This window comes from Scardinius erythrophthalmus (assembly GCF_964197995.2).
Source record: "Scardinius erythrophthalmus genome assembly, chromosome: 1".
Taxonomy (NCBI): Eukaryota; Metazoa; Chordata; class Actinopteri; order Cypriniformes; family Leuciscidae; genus Scardinius; species Scardinius erythrophthalmus.
This window is the reverse complement of record NC_138221.1, coordinates 4,915,612-4,940,264: the sequence shown is the minus strand read 5'-3', so window position 1 is coordinate 4,940,264 and position 24,653 is coordinate 4,915,612. Positions and strand designations below refer to the sequence as shown.

Genomic DNA, 24,653 nt, shown 5'->3' with positions numbered 1-24,653 from the left:
CAAAGTGCTTTACATACTATTAAAAATAATCAGAAGAAATAAGAATATACAAAACAGTTTAAAATAAAGAAACAAGAAAGAACTAAAAATAATTAAAACAGTTTAGAATAAAGAACAGTTTAAAACTGTTTAAAAATTTTAACAGTTTAAAAATTTAGATTTTTAGAACGCGCATTATAGCTTATTTTCCATCAACCACTTAAACACTGTGTATATGCTGCGCGAAACACGTGCGCACTCTGGTGTAAACAATCGCAATAAGCATGCGGCCGTTGCGCACTTCTAGTCTAATGTAAACAGTCCTCACATGGAGAAGCAGCATGGTGGAAGGAGGAACGCCGCCACCTACAGTCTATGGCCGCCACCGATCTATCCGGATCCATCCCGCTTCTAAAAGCAGAGCTGCCAACTCGACGCATTCGGCGCGAAACTCTTCACACGCTCACGCCACACATCCGTTTTCTCAATCAGAGAAAAATCGCGGAGCAAAGAGGACACAAAGACCGTCAAACAAGACAGAGCAGGTTACTTTTGATATGAAACAGGAGAACAATTGTGTCACAGAACGTTACATTTAAACCATTTAATGACCAGCAGCATGTTAGATGACTAAAACAAATAGATAAAGAGGAGTATTTTGCTGAATATGTGCACTGCACTTTTTACATATTTATCATATTTTTACTTGTGTCATTACATAATTGTTATTATAATGAAAACCACATTATATTTGATTTAATTAGTTATTTGTAACCTTTAATAATACCAGCTGATAGGGCTCTATATGGTTACATAGCATTATGTGAGATATTTTTTTTTCATGAGAAAAAAATAACATGTGGGCTATCTACTGTAGCCTTCCTAATATTTATCCAAAATTAGTCACTATTGAATCAAGATTTAAATCAAATCCCAAGTATTGAATTGAAATCGTTAAATTTGTGTTAAGCAATACAAACAGTAGCCTACCAAACAGTCATTGTACCATGTAATCATTGTACCATGTTATCACTAAACTTAATAAAATTCAGTTTAGTTACCAAATGTTTTGACAATCACAAATTACACCTTGTGATGCGAGTTTTATTTTATTTTTTACACAAAATATAAAACAAATCATTAAGATGTCATTTATGCATATTCATAAAGTCAAAGGGTAATCTAATAATGTGGTGTAAGTTTAAATGTTTGAAAAATAAATCAATTTCATCTTGCCAAAAGTTGACGTTTCTGTAGAATGAGCCTATAGTTTTGTGTATTATTTCTCCTAATCATATTTAGCACACCACGCCTAATAAATCGTCCCCTTGGAATTATAAGGTTCTATCTGCGTTCTGAGCAGTTTTGAGATATTGAGCTTCAAAGTTTTTGCATTACATATAGGAAAATGTATATGGGGAACAAGTTTCTTTCAAACATGAAAATAACAGGGACCCTAAATGTATTCTAAATATACAATATCAAAATCCTCTCAAATTTGTAAATGGGGATTTTTGGAATGGGTCAAATGCAGATAGAACCTTCTAATTCTAAAAAAACACTTTTCGCTTAGAATTATAAGGTTCTATCTGCCAAAACATTATCTGAACACTAAATATTAATGTTGTAACAATGTCTCAACATGTGTTAGAAAGTAAAATTTGATCCTTTCTATGACATTTATTTCATATTTTTAGCACTTCCATGTATTTAGGACATTTCAAATTAAGCAAGGTAGGTCTAAATATTTTGTCCAGTGCAGATGTTAATTTTTGGTACCAATTTGGTGAGTAATTAAACACATTATTGCAGAAATTGTTACTTTAATCTTTCTTTTGTTTAGACAAAAAGCAGCTACTGTAATACATCTGAGCAGGACTTTATTCCACCTAAAGTGGGCCAGGTAAAATGGCTTTCCAGACATCAGTATAGCTGAAATAACATGCTAATGTTTATTGTTGTAATTAAGACCCCATCAATTAAATTGTTGACTATTTCACCTTTAAGGCTTAATATTGTAAAAATTAAGACATTTTAAGACTTTAAAAACTGCAAGAAAACAGACATGCATCAGCAAATTAATTCATAAAGTTTAATAATCATTGAAAAATGATTCACTGACTATATAATCACAAAAAAGGTCTAATTTTTTCAAGGTCTCAAAAACTCATTTTTTTAAAACACAGAACTATAATACTCTCTGTGACTCATTTTTTAAAACACAGACTTATACTCTTTACGACTCATTTTTTGATTGGTCCTCTTCTGTCCATTCGAAGTGCTGATTGGCTCACGCAGATAGAACCTTATAGAGCCAAGTTAGAGTTCGACTTTGTAGATAGAACCTTTTTGTTTTTTCAATAAAAAGTCCCAAAATGTAAACAACTTAAAAAAAAAACATCACATAATGTAAATAAGTTGTCACAGAATAAGAATATGTGAATAACTCAATTTTGACAAAAATGTCAGATGGAACCTTATAATTCCAAGGGGACGAAATGTCTGAAGTAGCCTGTATTCATTATTTTAATAGGAACACACCGGCAGGCCTAATATGAAATCAAACAACTTTTCCAAATACTTTGTAGGCCACCATTCATGCAGCATCATATTCTGTAAATCAGGCTATGCAAATTGCAGCCTATCATAGAGAAGATAATATCCTTATCTTGTAATTGACATGAACATGGAGACTAACAGTCATCATTCTTATTTCAGATTCTTAATTTAAGAAGTATATTCAAAAAATAATACAGCTATTCTGTCAATTAAGGTTGCTGTGGTGTTCAGAGCATATAATTAAACATAATTATAAATTTCAAGTGTTAAAAAATAATTAGTCATTACTCTTATACATAGGGGTGCGATATGGCAAAAATATCATATCACAATTTTTTTCAGGAAAATCACAATTAACGATTTTATCACAATTCTTTTTATGTTGGTTTTACTATTTTGTGACTGAGCATTACAGCCAATCTAATGTCCATAATTCTAAAAACAATGCCTAAGGTAACAAAATAAAAAAATGGCAGACAGGGGTGAAGATAAAAATATTTGTCATTATTTTCTTTGCTATTAAAGGTGCACTAAGTCACTTTTTTACCTTAACCGAACAGCTTCGGAGTCATTGGAATAGTTATATGACTTGTTTCGGGTTGAATGGTGGTCGTCGCGCATCCCCCGAGCGCCTGTGAGCGGAAAAAACACCCTTGCAACTTTGGGACGGCGGGTCGTGTCAGGAAGTATCGCGTGATATCAGGTCTCGCGATGTAACAAATTGCTTTACGGCACTGCACACAAAGCTAGGGAAGCTTTGTCAGAGGACGAAAGAAAAGAAAGGAAACGGCAGACTGACCGAGCAAGGAGTCAGACTCGAGTAAATATCGTTCTTGTTGATGGACTAGTAGACATCTTCAGACGTTATCTGTGCTTGTTCGATGTCCGACGCTTTGTAACGCGTTCTGTCAGGAGGAGAAATAGGGATAGCTCACAGATGGTTATTACCGAGAGCCAGACAGACTCACGGAGGCGATTGGCATCTCACAACTTGCACTTTATTCCCCAGTCGAACTCGTGTAACTGTCTGTCACCTGTTCTACCATCCACATCTTTACTTGATAAACAAAAGTAGGATAAGAATGAGCATCAAACTGAAATAACCCGCATACGGGTGTTCGAGGTGCTCATGATACAACACAGACTGCCGACGACAGTTCAACAGGGCGCGCGCAGCTCTTAAAGGGGCCACACCTTATTTCCACTCATTACAGCTTCCATCCTATTGAACAGGTACCGGTATAGAGGGCGGAAGGGATCAGGACGTGAGTACAGAGACGGCTCTGCGCGAGTGCTATTTACGACAGTAACGTTAAATACAAGTACTCCACAGCGACTCTAGGGGTCGCTGTTTGACAAAAACAGAAAGCTGCATAGTGCCCCTTTAAATATTAAGATTAAAGATACACATTACATATACACAACATAATATACAAATTAAAGAGGTTGAACAGTGTTTTATGTTTTCAGCTTCAGTAGGTGTATTTAACAGTAGCATTGCAGAAAGTAATTAAATGTACAAATATGAAAATAAAACAAAACAGAGTTCATTTATAAATTATACATTGATACTTATTAAAGCTACTATTAAAGTTATCAGTCAGGAGCAGTGAGTGATTTTCTCTTTGCATTTTGTTGTTTTATTAAGATTAAAGGGATAGTTCTCCTAAAAAAATCAAATTATCATAATTTACTCTCAAGTTGTTTTAAACTCGAATAAGTTTCTTTCTTCTGTTGAAAATAAAAGTTATTTGGAAGAATGTGGGTAACCAAACAGTTGATGTACCCCAGTGACTTCCATAGTATATTTTTCTCCCATGGAAGTCAATGGGGACCAGCTACAGTTTGGATAGCCACATTCTTCAAAATATTAATATTAGAAAAATATTAGAAAATATTAGAAGGAAATTAATACAGGTTTGGAACAACATTTGAGTGCGTAAATGATGAGATAATTTTTATTTTTGGGTGAACTATCCCTTTAAGGACAAGCAGCAGCTTGTTTACTATTGCTACTATCTCTTTAAGAGCTGCGCGTGACACGGGTATCTAGAGGTATCTAGAAATATAGAAAAGAATATAATAATTGAAATTCTTCCAATATAAATAATGGTATGGAAAACAGTTAAAAGCATAAAGACGCAAATAAACGTATAGTAGGCAACAAATCCCCTCAGTCTGCTGACACCAATGAAATGAGCTTTAAGTGACAATTTACAGGAGATCTGAAGACATCAGCATAATAAATGAGGTGAAAACAGGAACTATTGTCATGAAATAAAGAGCGTTTTCAGCAGATCTGTTAATATTGATGAGCCTCAGACTATCAACACTCATTCAACAAGCCATTCAGGGTCATCAGCAGATCATCTCACTTTATTCTGAGTGTTTGCTGTTAGAAACACATTATTTGAATCAGGATACATGATAAAAGCCTGTAAAACTGCTATATTGAAATATATCTCAAAATATAACATAAATCATCAATAATAAAACAAAATAATTAAATAACCTCTCTAAATTATTAACCTCTTCAGGCAAATAACTACAACACCATAATATGCGAATCTAAATATAGTTCGACTTTATAATAACTATTGATTGCAATAAAGTAATTCCATCATTAACATGTTACTCATATACGTACAGAAACTGACAATGGTCATAAAACTCTTAAAAGTAATAAATATGCTATAATAAATGTATAAAAATTTAATAAAAATGTCTATAATAAAGAAAATGTAACATTTCCTGTGTCAGACTTAGCCTAATATTTATCTATATTCCCATGCCTGAATAGATTTGAAATTTCCCACGTTCATACAGGGGCAATATAAAGTGTCTACATAAATTTTAATAAGTAAATGTAATCTGTCAAAGATAAATGTCGACAAAAATAAATAAAGGTAAACATGAAAACGGCAACAGAAACACTTGAGATCGAATCCCACCAATTCCCCTCACAGATCTCAAACTTTAACTTTACATTCAGTAACAGTTCTCACTCCAAACATCGAGACAATCACACAAACGAACACAAACTCGCTCAGGTCTGAATGAACTCAACATATTCTCCTCATGCTCGCTGCTGCTGCACTAAATGTTTATTTCAGAAGGAAGACGCCAGAAAAGACGCACGAACTGTATCACTGTGATCGATGAAAACAACACAGAAACGAGCCTGTCGCTTAATCAAACTGTATAAAGTGTGTGTGAGTGTTGTGTAAATATGAGAAATACCGTGAACTGCTCTCCTTGCCTCAGAAGACTCGATGCAGAAACTCTCAATGAGGGAAGAGACGGCGCGAGCGAGCGGTGACGTCATCGGCCTCCAAAGCACGCGCGTACGGGACACCCCCGCAGCCAATCAGGGCCACGCAGATTCAGCTTTACTAGTAGCCTTCCATTATTATTATTTTAGAACCGAAGTGACTCCAGTTACTAAAGGTGAGAGGCTGACTCCAGCTCCTTTTTCGCCAGTTCCTTATTCGTCGAACTATTCGTTCCACCTTAAAAATGTTGGATGGTTGTAAACCCCTCCCCCTCAGTGCTTTTGGCTGTAGTTTTAAAGGAACAGTTGTACGGGAATTATGAGGCTGTGGACCGGGCAGCGTTTTTCATTGAACAGTAAAAATATATACTCATGTAAAAATTATCTTGTCTGCTTCTATAAATGGTGTAAGTGTAGTGGGTTTTCTTCTGCATTGTGTTTGATTTTAAAGAAAGAGATCCCACACAACTATGTACTTTTGTTTTTCTTTACTCTCAGCCTCACTGTGTCTGTGTCGAAAGAAATAACAGACACGATCACACTTAACCACAGGTAATTGACATTTCTGGACTAGCCGTGCCTCTCGCCACGACATCCAGCGAAAGAGAGCACTTAACAATTATAGAAATAAATTCAATAATAATAAAAGAAATAAAAATAAGAAATATAGAAAAAATAACAATAGTAATGATCCATCTACATACCTGTGTCAAAAGAAATAACAGACACGATCACACTTAAGCAATTGGCATTTCTGGACTAGCCACAACTTTACACAATTACAAATGTATAACTCAACATTCAACTGTAAATGTTTTAACGAAAAATATGTTGTTCTAAACTCACAAGCATAGCCTACCGCACAAGCAACAGCGGCCATTAATCAAATTCGTACTTCGATCAAACATACTCTTATAACATTTATAACCCAGATTGTTGATCTCTTAGTACAGAAAAGACAACAAATAAACTCATTACATATACAACACTCAATAAAGCACATTTACTCACTTCTCTGAGGAGCAGATGAAAAACGTACCTCTCGCAACGAAATCCAGCGAAAGAGAGTGCGCGCAAATTGCATCAGCATCACCCTCACGCATGACGACGCTTACGTAATAGTGCTTCCTTAATCTAGTGCAGAAATATTTATCAAGAATGAAACCAAAAACAATACAAAAATAAGAAATATACATGTATGAAGAATTGAAACCAACGCAAATTATTAAGTTTATGATCACATGACCATTGACAACTGTGCAACTTCGAAAACAAATGTTTTCAAAATAAGAGTCCCATAAAATAATACTGTTATTGATTAAATTATATCAATAATCTAGTGTAACAACATACACTCGTCACATAAACTACGTGGTAAATTCAGCCAGAGTACTTATTTTGTATTTAAGTTCCATTTCTTACTAAATGTATTTTTAAAAGTATGGAAAATTTAATGTGATTTAATGTAATGTGATTTTTGACACACACACACACACACACACACACACACACACACACACACACGCAGAGCCGGATTAACGCAAAGGCAAACTAGGCACGTGCCTAGGGCCCGATTGGCGGGATGGGGCCCAGACAGAGGGACAAAAAAAAAAAAAAAATGTACAAATGTCCTATCTACAATTTATTTCAATATTTATTTATTAACTAAAAATAGTGACGATGTTTATCTTAACCATAGACTGTTACATTACTACAGTTAAACCAATTAATGTGTCCGTTACAAAGCGGGTGCCGGCTTCTGAAAGTATGTGTAAAGAACGCATCCATCAGGTGCTGCGAGGCAAAAGCCTAATAAGCACACAAAGAAGCACATCTCATACAGCATGGATGTGTTAGTTGTCGTCATCTATTTTGGAGTGATTGCAATGTATTCTAAATATAAACTTGTACTGTAGATCAGCGTCATTTCTGGAAAAATCATTCACCGCTTTATTACGAGTTTAAAAGAGCGCGAGCGTAACGTGCCCAAGACGCGACGCTTTGAATTTGCGCGTACAATGAATAACATCGCGTCGGGAGCTGACTAGTAAAAAAGCTACACAATTAAAAGACAAGACGTCTGTATTCTAAGTTAAAAAGCCAACACACTACAACATTTTTAAATGTTTCAAATAAAGGATCTCATATCTATGGGTCTATCTTCTAAATTCTGCTGATGATTAGATTCCTGACATTACGCCAATAATATCACTTTATATATTTTTTTCTGCTCAGTAGCGATCGTGTCTTTCTCTTCCACTTGATTTGTGTATAGCATATTTAAGGTAGCAATGCAATATAAAATCACTTATGCTCATCTACTGAAGTGGGATTCTGGAACTGTGAATAAATTGAATAAAACAGCAAAATAACAACAACAACAATAACATCTTCATTAAACAAAAAAGAGATTACCTTAGATAAAGTTTGATTAATATGTACATACAGTACCGGTAAAAGTCTGGACCCATTACTATTTTTAATGTTTTTGAAAGAAGTTTATTATTATGCTCTACAAGCCTGCATTTATTTGATCAAAAATACAGAGAAAAAAAAACAGGAATATTCAGCAAGGATGTGTTAAATATATAAAAAGTGACAGTGAAGACTTTTTTAAAACAACTTTTTAATAATCAAAGATCCTGAAAAAAAGTATCACAGGTTATAAAATAAATATTAAGCACCATTTCTAACATAATAAATCAGAATGATCACGTGGCACTAAATTCAGCTTTGCATCACAGAAATATAAAGTATAGTAAAATAGAAAACCATTATTTTAAATTTTAACTATTTTCACTATATTATTTTTCTGTATTTTTGATCAAATAAATCCAGGCTTGATGAGCATAAGAGACTTCTTTCAAAAACATTAAAAATAGTAATGTGTCCAAACTTATGTACTGTGTAAGTAAAAATATACTGCTTTTAAAATTAAATGTTGTATAAATAAAAAGGTTAGGAATCATATTTGTTTCAAGTGTTTTTTTATTGGGGGTGGGGGGCCTCCAACATGAATTTTGCCTAGGGCCTCCTAATGTCTAGAACCGGCCCTGCACACACACACATATATATATATATATATATATATATATATATATATATATATATATATATATATATATATATATATATATATATATATATATATTCAGGGATGGGCAACTTCGGTCCTGGAGGGCCACTGTCCTACAGAGTTTAGCTCCAACCCTGAAAAAATCACCTGCCTGTAACTTTCTAGTAATCCTGAGGACGTTGATTAGCTTGTGTGTGTTTGATTGTGTGTTTGTGGCTGGGTTTGATTAGGGTTGAAGCTAAACTCTGTAGGACATTGGCCCTCCAGGACCGAAGTTGCCCACCCCCCTCTTCGGAGGACAACTTTTTTTTTAATAAAGCAAAGTATATACACAAAATGTTACAATACAGACAAAAGATTTATATACAGTGTGTAACCATTCACCCAGTTTAGTGAGGCCCTGGGTACATAAGGGGAAGGGGGATTATAGCACCACGTACAGAGTGTGACACGTGACATATAAGAAACGACAGTGACAGACAACAGAGAGACAAGACAGTTGACAAACACAAGAACATATTATTATTGATTGAATGGAATGATCTTGAGCAATTTCTATTTGTTGATCTGAGATTTACATTAGTTGGTCACGTTTAAGGTGTTTGAGGGTTTGGAAACATGTTATGCATGAGTGTGAATAGTGTAGGCCTATGTGTATGTATGAAGTGATAGCTGCAGGGGTAAAAGCAAAAGGGAAAAGAAAAAAGAAAATATATAAACTTACATAACGGAAGGGGGGAGGTATGTGCCTGATAATGTACACGGCTTGTAGTTATGTTTGTGTGGTATAAAGAAATGTAAAAAAAATAATCATTAATCCATTAATACAGTTTTCTGTAGAAGTTTTTTTTTTGTAAGGAAATGCTCTAGTCAAACTGCCTCATATATCTAAACCAAACGGCAACCTCCCCGTCTCTCTCTTGAAACCAACACGGAAGTGAGTTAAACTGCAATTCATTGAGTGGTCGCTTGGCCTGAGGGGGAGGGGTTAACAACCATCCAACATTTTTAAGGTGGAACGAATAGTTCGACGAATAAGGAACTGGCGAAAAAGGAGCTGGTGTAACTTTTTCAAGTGAAGCACAAAATAGTCAGAATAAGCAGAGGAGGATCACCTCCATCCAGTCTGAAAAGAGTTTTGGTTTGTAAAGTCCGGCTCAGTTTATTCTGTAGCGTCCTAAGACAAATAGTAAAGACATGTTGGTAGATTAGCACCTGTAGAATTTCCTTTTGTTGAAACCCAAGATAAAAGTAGAAAGCTACTGTTATGTTTAGATCATAGACTGTAAAAAAATATGGACGTAGTGTCCGTGACATCACCCGTAGTTTTGTAGGCTGAAGAGCATTTTTGAAGCCTAAAGTAGGCAGAGCTGGCCATCGCCATCTTGGCCTTGCGTCACTCTCGGATAACAGAAAATAGGAAAAGAGGCAGGGCGTGAGCATTGTATTCTCTTCCGGGTCTGTTGTTAATCCCCGTTCATGACTCCGCAGTGAAGCTGCTGACGTATTGGCGATTAGGACATCCGTGACATGCACACTTACGCACCATTTTAAAAAATATAGCAATACCAAAATTCAAACAATGTAGAATAGCTTGAATACATCGTGCGTCTCCCTCAGACTGTAAACGAAGCTCGGGCGCACCAGATAACACGTCAGCAGCGTCACTGCGGAGTCGTGAACGCGGATTGACAACAGACCCGAAGAGAATACAATGCTGAATAAAGTCGTTGTTTTTGTTATTTTTGAGAAAACAAATTAGCTCTTGCCGACGTTGGGGCGCGTGTGCCTGCCCGACATAAAGTGCCTCGGTGAGATGTCTTATGGAGATCGGTAGCTAATCGGCAAGATATCGGGAAGATGGTGGCATTAGAATGATCGCCGACCGCAAGCCAACGTAAACCCGAAATAATTATTATGACCTATGCGGCGCGATCCCACTAGAGCGGCGAGGAAAACATTCGTCGCCTCGCTCTCCCATTGACTTAACACTGGAACAGCTGATTTTCGGCTGCATCGCTGGAAACACCACAACATGCTTGAAGATTAGCTGTTCCAGTGTTGAGTCAAAGGGAGCAAGGCATCTGAAAGCTTTTCGCCGCTCTAGTACGATCCCACCGTTATATTAGGTCTTATTGATTCAATAGATCAGTGATTTTAAAATTAAGTTTGATGGTCAAGCAAATTAGGCTACAGGAGTTTTTTTTTTTCGGGAGAAATAACAGGAGATGAACATTTATTTTTTACTTTGTTTTTGCAAAAGCAGTATCAAAACATTTATTTTAACACTCCAAAAATCACACAGAAAACTACAACAAAAATAAGAAATTCCCTCCAAAATAGTTAGTCAGTTTAAAAGAAAAATCAGTCCAATCAATTATTTCACTTAAGATGCTTGCATCTTTATTTTAAAGTGTGTTTAAAGTGTTAGCATGAAAGCGTAATGCCAGTATACTTTTTATATAGACCAATAGTGGAAATGAATCAATCACCGAACCAGCCTCTCAATTTGTAGACTTCTTTATTAAACCATTTGTATCAGAACTGCCTTCCTTCATTCAAGACACCACGCATGTACTGAACAAAATTAAGGATATACAGAACATTGGATCCGCACTTCTGGTTACCATGGACGTGGAAGCACTGTATACGAACATTGACCACACAGAAGGACTAGATGCGCTATCCCATTACTTGGAAAAGAGACATTCAGAACAAATGCCCCCTTCTTCCTTCATCCTTAAGTTGGCAAAATGGACTTTATACAATAATGCCTTTTTGTTTCAAAATCAATTCTTTAAACAAAAAATGGGTACAGCAATGGGAGCGTGTTTTGCACCTAACTATTCAAATCTCTTTATGGGAACTTGGGAAGAAAAATTTGTATATTCTGATCGTAATATTTTTGCTGATAAGATGATATGGTGATGAAGATATATCGACGATATCATTCTGTTCTGGTCTGGTTCAGAAACCGAACTGCTTCAATTCCATTCATATCTGAACAACACTAACAGAAGTTTTAAGTTAAGCCTTGACTTTTCTTCATCTGAAATTAACTTCTTAGATCTTAAAATCACTAAAGAAGCTAATGGAGATTTACATACTTCTATTTTTCGAAAAACAACCGATCGCAAAAAAAAAAATATCCCTTATGGCCAATTTCAAAGACTTAAACGTATCTGTGATACAGAAGAAGAATTTGAAAGAAATGCTCAAGATATGTGTCAGAGATTTAAAACAAGAGGATATCAAAAAAGTACTATACTCAGAGCGTACAACAAGGCAAAATGCCTCCCAAGAGAACAACTGCTAGTTTCGAAAGAGAAAAATCAACAAAGATCAGACAATGTATACTTTGTGAAGCAATACAGTAATCATGCAAACAAAATTAAACGAATTATTGAAAGAAATTGGGATTTATTGAAAAGTGATAGTGTTCTTAGGGAAGCCCTTCCAGACGCTCCAACCATCAGCTTTAGACGAGCACCAAGCTTAAATGATAAACTGGTTCAAAGTCATCTTCCCCCCATACAATAAAAAACATGGCTCTCTACCAGAAAAGGTAACTATAAGTATGGACACTGTAATTATTGCAACAATATGGCTAATGCTAATTTTTTCATTGACATCTCCTCTGGACGTAAGTTTTACATAAATCCGTTCATTGATTGCAATACTTCATATGTAGTTTACAGACTGGTATGCCCATGTGGTTGCTTTTACTTCGGGAGAACTAAGCGTAAATTAAAGGTAAGACTTGCAGAGCATAAATACGCAATAAGATCTGGAAATACTCAATATCCTATGGCAGTACATTATAAAGATGCAAACCATGGAAGTTGTAACTCCCTTAAAATTATAGGCACAGAGCATATTGAAAACTCAATTAAAGGAGGTGATAGGCAAAAGAAACTCTTGCAAAGAGAATCATTTTGGATTTACACTTTGAAAGCTACATGTTTCCCTGGTCTAAATGAAGAACTAGATTTTGTTCCTTTTTTGTAATTTAACACTACTTTTAAGTTTTTTTTTTTCTCTAGTTTAATTTTTGTAGAAATGTATATTTTTTCTCTGTAGTCAAATTCACTAGTTTAATCATTTAAGTTTTTTTTTTTTTCTTAGTGTAATTTTAGTAGAAATATATGCTTTTTTCTCTGTAGTTAAATTTAACAGGAATAATGATTGTAAGTAATTTTTGTGACACTAGTCATTCAATCATGTGACTTCCTACCTGCTCAACCTAAGCAGCTGTTATTGATTACTGGTCTTAATAAGGAAGTGAGCTGTTTGTCGAAACACTTCAAGCCCTGACGAAAGCCTTGTTGGCTGAAACACGTAGGCATGTTTTTATTTTTATGAGACTAGCCATGGATTAATAAAGGCTTTTTAATCTTCATCCTCCTGAGTGCCTCAGACCTTTATCTTAAGATACTTTTTATATATTTACAAAAAGTAGAATTTGTGTAAACGCGCCCTGCCTTGTGTACATTTTCAACACACTATCGGAAATATAAATATATTTGAAATACACTGAAGTACTTTTTTTCACTTGGGGCTTTTGGAGATTAACTGGCATAAAGTTTGACGTTCGCAAATTTAGGGACCGTCTATACAGTTACATAAGATAATTGGCATACACGTTTCTAACTTCAATAACATTTGAAGAGAATGACTTACAGTCACAAAACCAAAAGTGTTCATGTAGGGGTCAGGCATGATGCACTCCTTTTAAATTTTAGGTATTTATTCAAGTAAACTCTCAAATCATATGTAAATATTACGTAGGGGGAGAGCGGAGTACTCTCATCGCTTGATAAACTTAAAGTCCACATGAAATCAAAATTGATCATATTTACTTTGTTTGCCTAAATTGATCGTTTTGTGGTGAACAATTCATCCATGCAAGTCAATCCACACAAAAAAATGTTTTGGCTTCGTAATCTTTAATCAAAATCTGAAAATGCCCCTCCCCTCTGCATTGGAGGACCTTCTCTGATGACGTAGGTTTGAGGAATTGGTTTGGGCAACGCTTAACCACTCCCCTCAAACCGTTAGTCTGCTATGAGCAGAGATGGAGAGGAGGAGCGCTAGAGTAAAACCCTGCCCTCTGTTCAATATTCCGTTTCACTGGGAAATGCGTCACAACACTGGAGAAAAGTTGTTTGCAACTTCCGGTTCACGCGGACTTTAAGGTTGAGCCACTGTAGTCTGTTGGACTATTTTAACAATGCATGCGGTGATGTGGTTTCTCCACTGCATGTGTAACGGAAAATAAATTGATTATGAATTGTGCCAAAATTGTTTGTTAATGTTGTAAAACAATTCTAAAATATTCATTGAATACAATGTATTAAGTGCATCTAAAAGAAAGGGATATGGGGACACCTACAGGCGATTAGGGTAAACTATCAATAAAGTAGGCCATCTTCTCCTCAGTTTTATGCAAGCTGTTGAGGAGAATGGTAGGTGGAAAATCTCTCTCCGGTCAAACAGAAATTAAATGTTGTCAGAGATAATTGTGTTTGTCTTTAAGGTCAAAATAATTATTTTAAAAGTGTTTTATTTAAAATTTGAGTCATGAGAGACATGGAATTGATGGAAAATTAACTTACATTTACATTTAGTCATTTAGCAGACGCTTTTATCTAAAGCGACTTACAAATTAGGACTAGATTAAGCGAGTCATGAAGAGGCAAAAACAAAAAACAACGCAAGAAGTGCTCAAGATACGAAGTTCAGCCTTTATACAGGGTAGTATAGGCCCGATAAGTGAGGTTTTAGAGGGAAAGGGGAGGGTTATTTTTTTTTATGTGGTTAAGTGCTCACGTAAGAGATGGGTTTTCAGCTGTCTTTTGAATGTTGTCAGGGATTCTGCATTCCGGATGAGGGTGGGGAGAGTGTTCCACCAGCATGGAACTGTGAATGAGAATGTTCTGGAAAGTGATTTTGTGGCTTTCTGTGATGGAACCACGAGCCGTCGCTCGTTGACCGATCGTAGGCTTCTGGTAGGGATGTAGGCTCGTAGTAGTGAGTGAAGGTAGGAGGGAGCTGAGCCTGTGATAGATCTGTAAGCAAGCGTCAATGCCTTGAATTTGATGCGAGCAGCGAGAGGTAGCCAGTGCAGAGAGATGAACAGAGGAGTGACGTGTGCCCTCTTGGGCTCGTTGAAGACAAGACGAGCTGCAGCATTTTGGATCATCTGTAGAGGTTTAGTTGCACATGAAGGAAGTCCAGCCAGAAGAGCATTGCAGTAGTCAAGCCTAGAAATGACCAGGGCCTGGACGAGAAGTTGTGTTGCATGCTCAGTTAGGAAAGGCCTGATCTTCCTGATGTTGTGCAGTGCAAACCTGCATGATCGAGCTGTCTTTGAAATGTGATCTGTGAAGGTCAGCTGGTCATCAAACGTTACTCCAAGATTTCTGACCGGCCTTGATGGGGTGATTGATGATGAATCTAGCTGGATAGTGAAGTCGTGCTGTAGAGACGGATTGGCAGGGAGGACGAGAAGCTCAGTCTTTGCCAGGTTGAGCTGCAGGTGATGTTCCTTCATCCATGTGGAGATGTCCGCCAGACAGCTTGAGACCCGTGCAGCTACTGTGGGATCATCTGTTTGAAATGAGAGGAAGAGCTGTGTGTCATCAGCATAGCAGTGGTAGGAGAAGCTGTGTGCTTGTATGATGTGTCCCAGTGATGTGGTGTAGATGGAGAAGAGGAGGGGACCAAGAACTGAACCCTGAGGAACCCCTGTGGTCAGTTGATGAGTTCTGGATACCTCACCTCTCCATGCGAACTTGAAGGACCTACCTGTGAGATAGGACTCAAACCAGTGGAGGGAAGTTCCTGTGATGCCCAGTGTTGAGAGGGTGGACATGAGGATCTGATGATTCACAGTGTCGAAGGCAGCAGACAGATCCAGGAGAATGAGGACTGAAGATTTGGAAGCAGCTTTTGCGATCCGTAGGGCTTCTGTGACCGACAGTAGTGCAGTCCCAGTTGAACTTTACACCGAAACTCATTGTCGAGCACATTAAGAGTGCATGGTATTCATTGTGTTTCTATATCTGTATTTTCTTGTTGTTTATTTTTACACTTATATTTATTTTGACAGTTATGTGACCGGATGAGCTGTAATTCACGTCTGTTTGGTGTCATTACATATGTTCTCAGTAAACCTGCGATGATTGAGCTCAGCATACGTCTTTGTGTGGTCCTTTCTGGAAGGGTCAAAAGAAAGAATTAGAGGGGGTCACAATGGTGCCGTGATTCCCGTCCGTGATCAAACGCAAGGCCGATCACCAAGGGATCGACGAAGACTACGGCAGAAAGCAGCAAAGACATCGCGTGATTCAATTGGTCAATCAGACTGCGGTTGCCAGATTTCCCAGTTAAAGACATTTTTTTCTCGATGGATTTTTAAAAAGAGAGAAAACAAAATCAACTGCAGATAAGTAACAAGAGTTGAATGATGATTATTGTTTTTGATTGATCTCGGTTTTTCTTGTGATTAGTTCTAGACTATTTTAAGCATTTCATCTTTAAGAATGACTGAGGGTGGTGCAGATAGTTCCTTTTTTGGGATGAGACGGGGTAAATATCTGATGCAGTTTTCGGATACCAAGCCAGGGTTGGGTGAAACTGGCTATAAAACTGACATTACTGTTGGTACTGTGACTCATGATGTAAACAAGACCCTCCCTATTACTTCTACCCCAAAGCCATGTAATGTAGGGAAATCAGGTGACCAAGATGCCAGTGAACTTGGTGCCTTAGTTAAAGAATTGGGCCGGCAAATTGGTGATTCAGTCACGGCCAGACTTTTGTCAGGGGCGAATTTGCCAGAACCAATAATGGTAATAACACCACAGGCTCTCAATGTGCCAACCTTGATTTGTCACAGTTAAATGTCATTCTGAAATCAGATGAAAAAAGTCCACCAGTATTTAGGGGGGATGGTTTGGGCAGATGTGACATTCAGGAATGGGTTGATATGATTTCAACCCGCACATTGCCTAAACATGGCGAAAACCCTGTTGATTACTGGCTTCGCCTTAATAAAGCAGCGGATATAGCTGGCGAGTGTCTCAGGGGACAGGGCAGAAGAATGAACAATTTAAATCCTAAAGTTGCAATGATATTTGTGAGAAATTGCCCAGACCCTGACCTGGCACGCATTTTTAAAGTACGGCCGTTAGAATGCTGGACTGCAAAAGATGTACAAGAGCTCTTAGACGGCTTCCAGAGCAAGCCCCAATGTCTATCCAATCAGTCAAAATGCACACAGCCATACAAAGTTGTGGAAATCCTAACGTTGTCTCTGAGTCTACACTAATGTGTCTCAAGCAGTGGACCAATGGGCCAGGTGAATCTAAACGGGATGCAAAGGACCAGCCCGGTCTGAATAGGATGGCTGACATGCTGGCTCAGTTGATCGAGGTCTTGAAGACAAAGGAGGAGAGAAAACCTGAGTATGTGTCTTCTAAGAGAGTGCATGGTAGAAACTTAGCTGGTCCAAGGAACTGTAAGATTTGTGGTGACAACGCACACTACAATCGACCACTGCAGATCTAATAATTTGTGTTTCAAATGTCATGCTCCTGGTCACTCCAAACGTGACTGCACAGCGAAATTCCCAAATTCGACTTCCGCATTAATGTCACCTAACAGTCAGGGAAACTGACTCACCCACATTTGGAGAGGGGCGGTGTGGGTGACTTTGAAAATTCAAAGTGGATACGGATTTCGAGGCTTTGTTTAGCTCTTTTAAGAATATATGTCCTGAGTCCCAAAAAGTCGTCTTTCAAAATACACAACGCATTGCATGCTTGGATACACTTTTCTACACACCTGTCCTTATTAATGATTCGCTCACTGTCAAAGCAATGTTGGACACTGGCTCGATGGCCTATATATTAAAGGGATAATTCACCTCTGGAAGGATGAATGTGTATTTAAAATAGGTCATTTATGTAGAAGAAATGTGAAGAAATTTTTGAATTTGGAGCTTTCTAGACTGAGAAAAGCCAGAAAATGTATTTTTGGCTTATGTGGATGAAAGACAACAACTCCCAGAATGCACTTGCTTCGCTGCCCTAGGAGGCCACTCCCAAGCCACGCCTACCGGTTAGAGAGCCCAGTTGAAAACAACAAGAAGGTTAGGCTACTAACTTAGTGAGCCCCCGTGACGAGTTTGCCCTGGATTTCGAGATCGTCCAAAATGTCCGGGATTCGGCCTTTGCGTTCTACAGTCGCCATTCATTATGTTTACTGTGGCGAGCAGGACGAGGCTGATGGCCGCGGGAGAACGGCGCGAGGCCGGTGGCGTCATTACTGAGACGCGCCGGGTCTCGCATCTCTCACGGAGTGGGAATTTTCATAGCAATGGTAAAACGCACATCAACCGATCACTTGTTAAGCATTCATGTAAACACTACATTCAGATTCACCAATCGGAATGAATTCAGTTAGATTGAAACAAAAGGTGTGCATGTAAACAATGAATGGCGACCGCAGAAAGCAAAAGCTGAATCACGGACATTTTGAACGATCTTGCCCGCCAGACAAGTCCAGGAAAAGGAGGATGGTAACCCTTACTACTCAGCTTTCTCCACAGAACAAGAGCCTGATAGCTTAGCTTCCAAAGCTGACACTGCGTGTACATTCTGTGAGTGAGATCCCACCCTCTATGGGCGGGTTGAAAACATGCGGAACAGCTCCTTCTACTGGCTGTAGTCTTTAGCCTCTGGCCAGAAAAACCTCTGATGACGCAAAATGACGATTTTTGCGTCATCGGAGGATTTTTTCCAGACAAAAAATACATAAATCTCTCCTCTCAGGGGGATATGAGGGTGGAAAGCATGGTAATTCGAAAATACTACAGGTTTTCTACTAATACAAAGCTTAATGCTAAATCCTGAAGTATCCCTTTAAGTGATTCAGTCATCAGTGAATTGAGGGGACATGGTGTTTAGGATAATGTTAATGAAGAGGATACAGACGCCATCTTAATTGGGTGTGGTGGCAGACGAGTGCTTCCGAAAAGCACTCTCGAGCTTAAGCTGGATGTTTACGCCGTTAGCTTTGTCAGCTAAAAATAAAAAAAAAAACAAAAAAAAATAAAAAATACTAACATTGTCTAAACGGGTCTTGTCTACTTGTGTTTGTGTCATATGAATAAAATATATGTGCCCCAGTGGCGATTTCTTTAAGACTGCAAGGGAAGCTCAGCTTCCCCTATAATGTCAAAAAATGAATGGTCAAATATGTACTATTGTATTAACATTTTATTGACTGAAAATGCGTTAGAAAACGTTCATCTCAAAGACGAGTTTGTTCAGAATCAGTTACATATAGCAGGTCGGCTGAATCGATTTCTTTCTCATTCATTCCCGTAGTGTCACAGTGCATTTCCCTGTTGAAGCACTGCTTCCATAGACTTCAAAGGGGCTGCTTTGAACAGTTTTTTTTTCAGCGCTTCGAAACTAGACGGTCATTGGATAAATGCTGCGATTATGTCCCGCCCACGGAAATTCAGCTTCTCTGGGGGTGAATGAGGAGTGGGCTGGCCTGGACTCCGGGCTTCTGCGTGATGATTGGAGGGTCTGTTCAAAGGCTGCATCTCCTTTTGATTGACAGCGATTTCATACAATAAAAAGTCGCTGATGTTGAAAAGCTGTTCGAGCTCAGTCCCATCGCGGATTTTTCAAAGACAAACTGCTGCAATCATTTCTTGGTATTTGCTTGTCGAAATTGCTGGCCAATTTTCATAATACGTTTCACACAATTATACATTTATGCCTTTATTATATTATTACTTATTATATTTTTTATATTGTTAGTAGTAATAATTCAAAAATAATTAAAATAATTAAAAAACATTATTATTATTATTATTATTATACTTTTTTATATTATTTATACCTTTATTATATTACATAAATTTTTCACAGAGCATTTTCTTGAAAAGGAACGTAGAATTTACGTATAAATAAATAAATAATTTTTATGATGTAGGTCGAAAATGAGCTTCCCCTCTTTGAAAGACCAGCAGCCGCCACTGATGTGCCCCATACATGGAATCAGAGGGCCTACTGTATGTAGTAAATGGAAAATCTACAGCAAAGGGCCAACCGCTACATGCATTTGGTTTGTTTCTACCATTTATTAGTAATGATTTACACAGTTTGTTTACTATTTACCTGAGCATTCAGTATTGTTGGTACAGTTAAACTTCAATTCAATTTTCAATTAAATTAAATTCAAATTTATTTGTATAGCGCTTTTCACAATACATATTGTTTCAAAGCAGCTTTACAGAAAGTGCATTTCAGAAATGTACATAGAATAAAAATACAGTTAGTTAATCATGTATAAATTTAGGGCATCACATATCGCCAGCGTTGAGTAGTCTCTTCACAGGCGTCGAGTCGTCTCTTCACGGGTGTTGGGGCATCCGAGGTTTCCATGAGAGCTACCCTGCTACTACCCATGTAGCCAACCGGGTAGTACCGTTATGATGGAACCATCTAGACTCCGTTCTGCCTCTAGGAAGGTTCTAGTGTGTCATATTGACACTCCGCTTTGGGGTGACGGCTGAATACCTCTTAAGCTGATCAATCTTAGCAACAAGCCTGTGACGCTGAGGCGAAACACCAGAGTGGGCGACGTTTACCCCTATATTGCGTTGGAGGAAATGTGCGAAACAAAACCTGGGCTTCCACTTCGATCTGCTGATTCAGCAGTCAGCAGCTGAGCCTGATAATCTGATACTCTAAGCAACAGGCTACAAAAGTGTGGTTTGGAGACCGTTGATTTAGAAAAATGTGAAGTTTACGAATTCTGGAAGGCAAAACTGTGTGATTTAGTGCTTGAGTATGAGTCTATCTTTTCCAGACATTCTCTTGATTGTGGCGAAGTCAAGGACTTTGTGCACAGAATTCATCTGTTTGACGAGAGACCATTTCGCTTACCATACAGACGAGTTCCCCCCTCACAATACCAGAAGTTACGTGTTGCTTTGAACGAGATGGAGGAAAGGGGCATAATCCGTAAGTCAGTAAGTGAATTCGCATCACCTCTGGTTCTGTGCTGGAAAAAAGATGGTGACCTTCGCATATGCACATATTTTCGCTGGCTTAACCCTCTGAGGTCGGCAATCACGTCGGCGTGATCTGCTCGCTTTTTTCCTTATCAGTTGAATTGAGACCCGAAATACTCTTTTGACTTTGATTTTACAAACAAGTTTCATACATCAATCGATTCTGTTAAATGTGTATTATTTATGTGTATACTCACAATAAAAACAAAGTGTTGTGCTTTTTGCCAGATAAAAAAAAATAAACACAAAGCGAGTTCTGCCTTCTCTCTGTCAGTGTAGTCCATTCTGAAACGCGCCCGAAAATGAACAATAACTCAGCGAATACTCAGTCAATCAGGCATACAGACACACAGGCGTGAAGCTTGAATTCTCTTCTTTTCAATTAAGTAATTTATATAAAAAACAAATATTCTCAGTTCATGTAATCTGTAAGAAAAGAGATGTCAGTCGTTCTCATCTCATCTAATTACTTGTAATGTGACTCCGCCCACGGAAAGCGCGCGCTATTCAAACGCAAATGGCTGAGGCAATCCACGCAAACTGTGAACGCCCCAATATCAGCTTGAGAAAACACAAGTTTAATCAGATCATTGTAGCCTACTTGTTTACACCGTCTCGCAGCGCGGTGAGGAATAATAATAATGGAAAATGTACCTCAGAAGTGCAGGTATTTCGAGGAGCAAGGATCCGACTGAGCTAAGGAATACTGTAGTGAGTTTTTTTTTCCCTTCTCAAGAGATTCGCGTTTCTGTCTGAATGAATGAACGGCAGAGATGCGCGCTGTTTACCACAGCTCGCACACTCGCGTTTCTGTGTGAATGAATGATGATGTTTTAGCAAACTATTGCTATACTGAGATGAGTAAAGATCAACTGAAATATGTTGAAAAAAAATGTAGGCTATTTGTATAAGGAACGTATTAAACTGCAAATTAACATTTATATGCCCTAATATTTCATAAAAACAACGTTACAGTCAGGCGAAATATGAAAGACAACATTTTGTTGACTAGATTTGGGTACAGTTTTTACTGTAGAATATACTGCCACATCAAATAAGCTTTTGTTTAACAATCACGCCCCCTCGCATATTGGCTTTCCAAGCAAAACCTGTTTTACATCAATTTAAATCAATGTATGGTTTTATGTGAACGATAAAGCAAGACTATTTTCACATAATTTTGAAGAAAAAACTCTAGGCGAGGACATCCATTAGTCAAAAGTCTGATTGACACAAATTTACTATGTGTTTTGTGGCCTTATTTCAGAAATTTTAGTTTTTTCAATAACCATGCATAAACATTACTCTCTCAAAAATGAAAACATGTACACACACGTGGCTCACATATTATGGTAGCCCTGTTTGTGCTTCATAGAGTGAATTTACACCTTTGCCATTAATATCATTATAAGCAACTGAAAAAAGCACAAATGTCAGGGCATGTCAGAACATCTCAAGGACCCCAAAAACAGCCCAGACCCCAGAGGGTTAATGGCAAAAAAAAAATTACACACTATTTAGCACAAACAGGGCTACCATAATATGTGAGCAACAAGAATGTACATGTCTGCATTTTTGAGAGAATAATGTTTATGCATGGTTATTGAAAAAACTAAAAACTAAAGTTTCTGAAATAAGGCCATAAAACACATTCTAAATATGTGCCAATAAGACTTTTGTCTAATGGATGTCATCACCTAGTGTTTTTTCTTCAAAATGATGTGAAAATCACCCTGCCTTATTCACATAACACAATACATTGATTTGAATTTTGCAAAGCACTTTCTGTTTGGAAAGGCAATATGCGGAGTGGGCGTCAACGATCATGCATATTTAGTGGTTCACACTTGAGGAGACAATGGGGCCTGCATACTTAATTAGCCATTCATTCAGGTGAGTCACTGAGCCACAAGAATGCAAGAGCAACAGTTGCAAGCATCTCAATTCTTTTTTATTTTTCCACATATAGTGCTTGCAATTTGGCCAATAATATCCAAGGAAAACATGTCTAGCAATTGTGCAGTTAATTCTCATACTGTATTTTCAGTTTTGGAATATTTATCCTCTCCCCAAATTTGTCACTAATAAAACACAATAAAAATTATTTAAAGAAAAGGCTTATATTTACCTTTTAATAGTTCGTTTACATCTACCTTGTAAATATATTTTTTTATTAAAAAGGTTACAATTACAACAACAATTCAAGTGTAATCTTTCTTTGTAAAAACTAAAGTATACATTTTATCATACATATTTCAAAGTTAAGGATTTGATTGATTATTTGATAACTTTATTTTTGACAAAACATACTATATTTAACATGAGCAAATATTGGCAAACAAAAGCTTATTTGAGGTGGCAGATATTTTACAGTAAAAATGTATAATCTATCCAAAATTAATCAACAAAATGTTGTCTTTCATATGTCTGTAACATAGGTCTTTCATTTTTATTATAAGAAATATAAATGTTAATTTGCAGTTTAATACGTTGCTTATACAAATACATTTTATTTCAACATATTTCAGTCGATTTTTACTCAGTATAGCAATACAGTTTGCTAAAACCGAAACATTCATTCACAAACAGAAACGCCTGACTGTAACATTGTTTTTATGAAATATTAGGGCATATAAATGTTAATTTTCAGTTTAATACGTTTCTTATACAAATAGCCTACATTTTATTTCAACATATTTCTGTCGATTTTTACCCAACTCAGTATAGCAATACAGTTTGCTAAAACATCATCATTCATTCACACAGAGATGCAATTTAAATTTAAACTGTCTTTTTGCGAGCTGTGATAAACAGCGCGCATCTCTGCGGCTGCCGTTCATTCATTCACAGAAACGCGATTAACTTGAGAAGGAAAAAAAACTTACTAATATTCGAATCCTCTCTCCTGCAATACCCGCACTCTGAGGTAGATTTTCCATTATTATTATTTCTCACAGCGCTGCCAGATGGTGTAAACACGTAGGCTACAATGATATGATTAAACTTGTTTTCTCGAGCTGATATGGGGGCGTTCACAGGTTTGCTTGGATTCTCAGTAATTTGCGTTTGAATAGCACGTGCTCTCCGTGGGCGTGTCACATTACAAGAAACAAATGAGCTCTAATTAGCTCGACTGGGATCGCTCTCTTTTAATACAGATTTCACAAGAATATTTGTTTTTTATATAAATACCTCATTTAAAAGAAGAGAATTCAAGCTTCATGCCTGTGTGTCTGTATGCCTGTTTGACTGAGTATTCGCTGAGTTACAGTTCATTTTCGGACGCGTTTCAGAATGGTCTTCACTGACAGAGAGAAGGCAGAACTCGCATCACGTTTATTTTTCTTTATTTGGCAAAAAGCACAACACTTTGTTTTTATTGTGAGTATACACAAAAATAATACACATTTAACAGAATCGATTGATGTATGAAACTTGCTTGTAATATCAAGTCCACAGAGCAAAATTAATTTCTTTTGAACTGAACTGAAAAAAGCGAGCCTATCGCGCCGGCGCGATTGTCGACCCCAGGGGGTTAAGAGTGCATGGTATTCATTGTGTTTCTATATCTGTATTTTCTTGTTGTTTATTTTTACACTTATATTTATTTTTGACAGTTATGTGACCGGATGAGCTGTAATTCATGTCTGTTTGGTGTCATTTCATATGTT

General features: G+C 37.3%; 1 protein-coding gene across 2 annotated transcripts in view; it reads right to left on the bottom strand.

Moving 5' to 3' along the window:
- Positions 1–24,653, bottom strand: part of LOC308703142 (uncharacterized protein) — an 88,934-nt gene that overhangs the window by 5,039 nt on the left and 59,242 nt on the right. Inside the window, exon 1 of one of the 2 annotated variants that reach the window (XM_081386452.1) lies at positions 5,779–6,039. The exons of the other annotated variant lie outside the window; for it this stretch is intronic. Within the exon in view, the coding sequence (XP_081242578.1) occupies positions 5,779–5,863 (85 nt within the window). The 5' untranslated portion in view covers positions 5,864–6,039. Of the gene's footprint in view, positions 1–5,778; positions 6,040–24,653 lie in introns of those variants that run through there. 2 annotated transcript variants of the gene reach the window in all.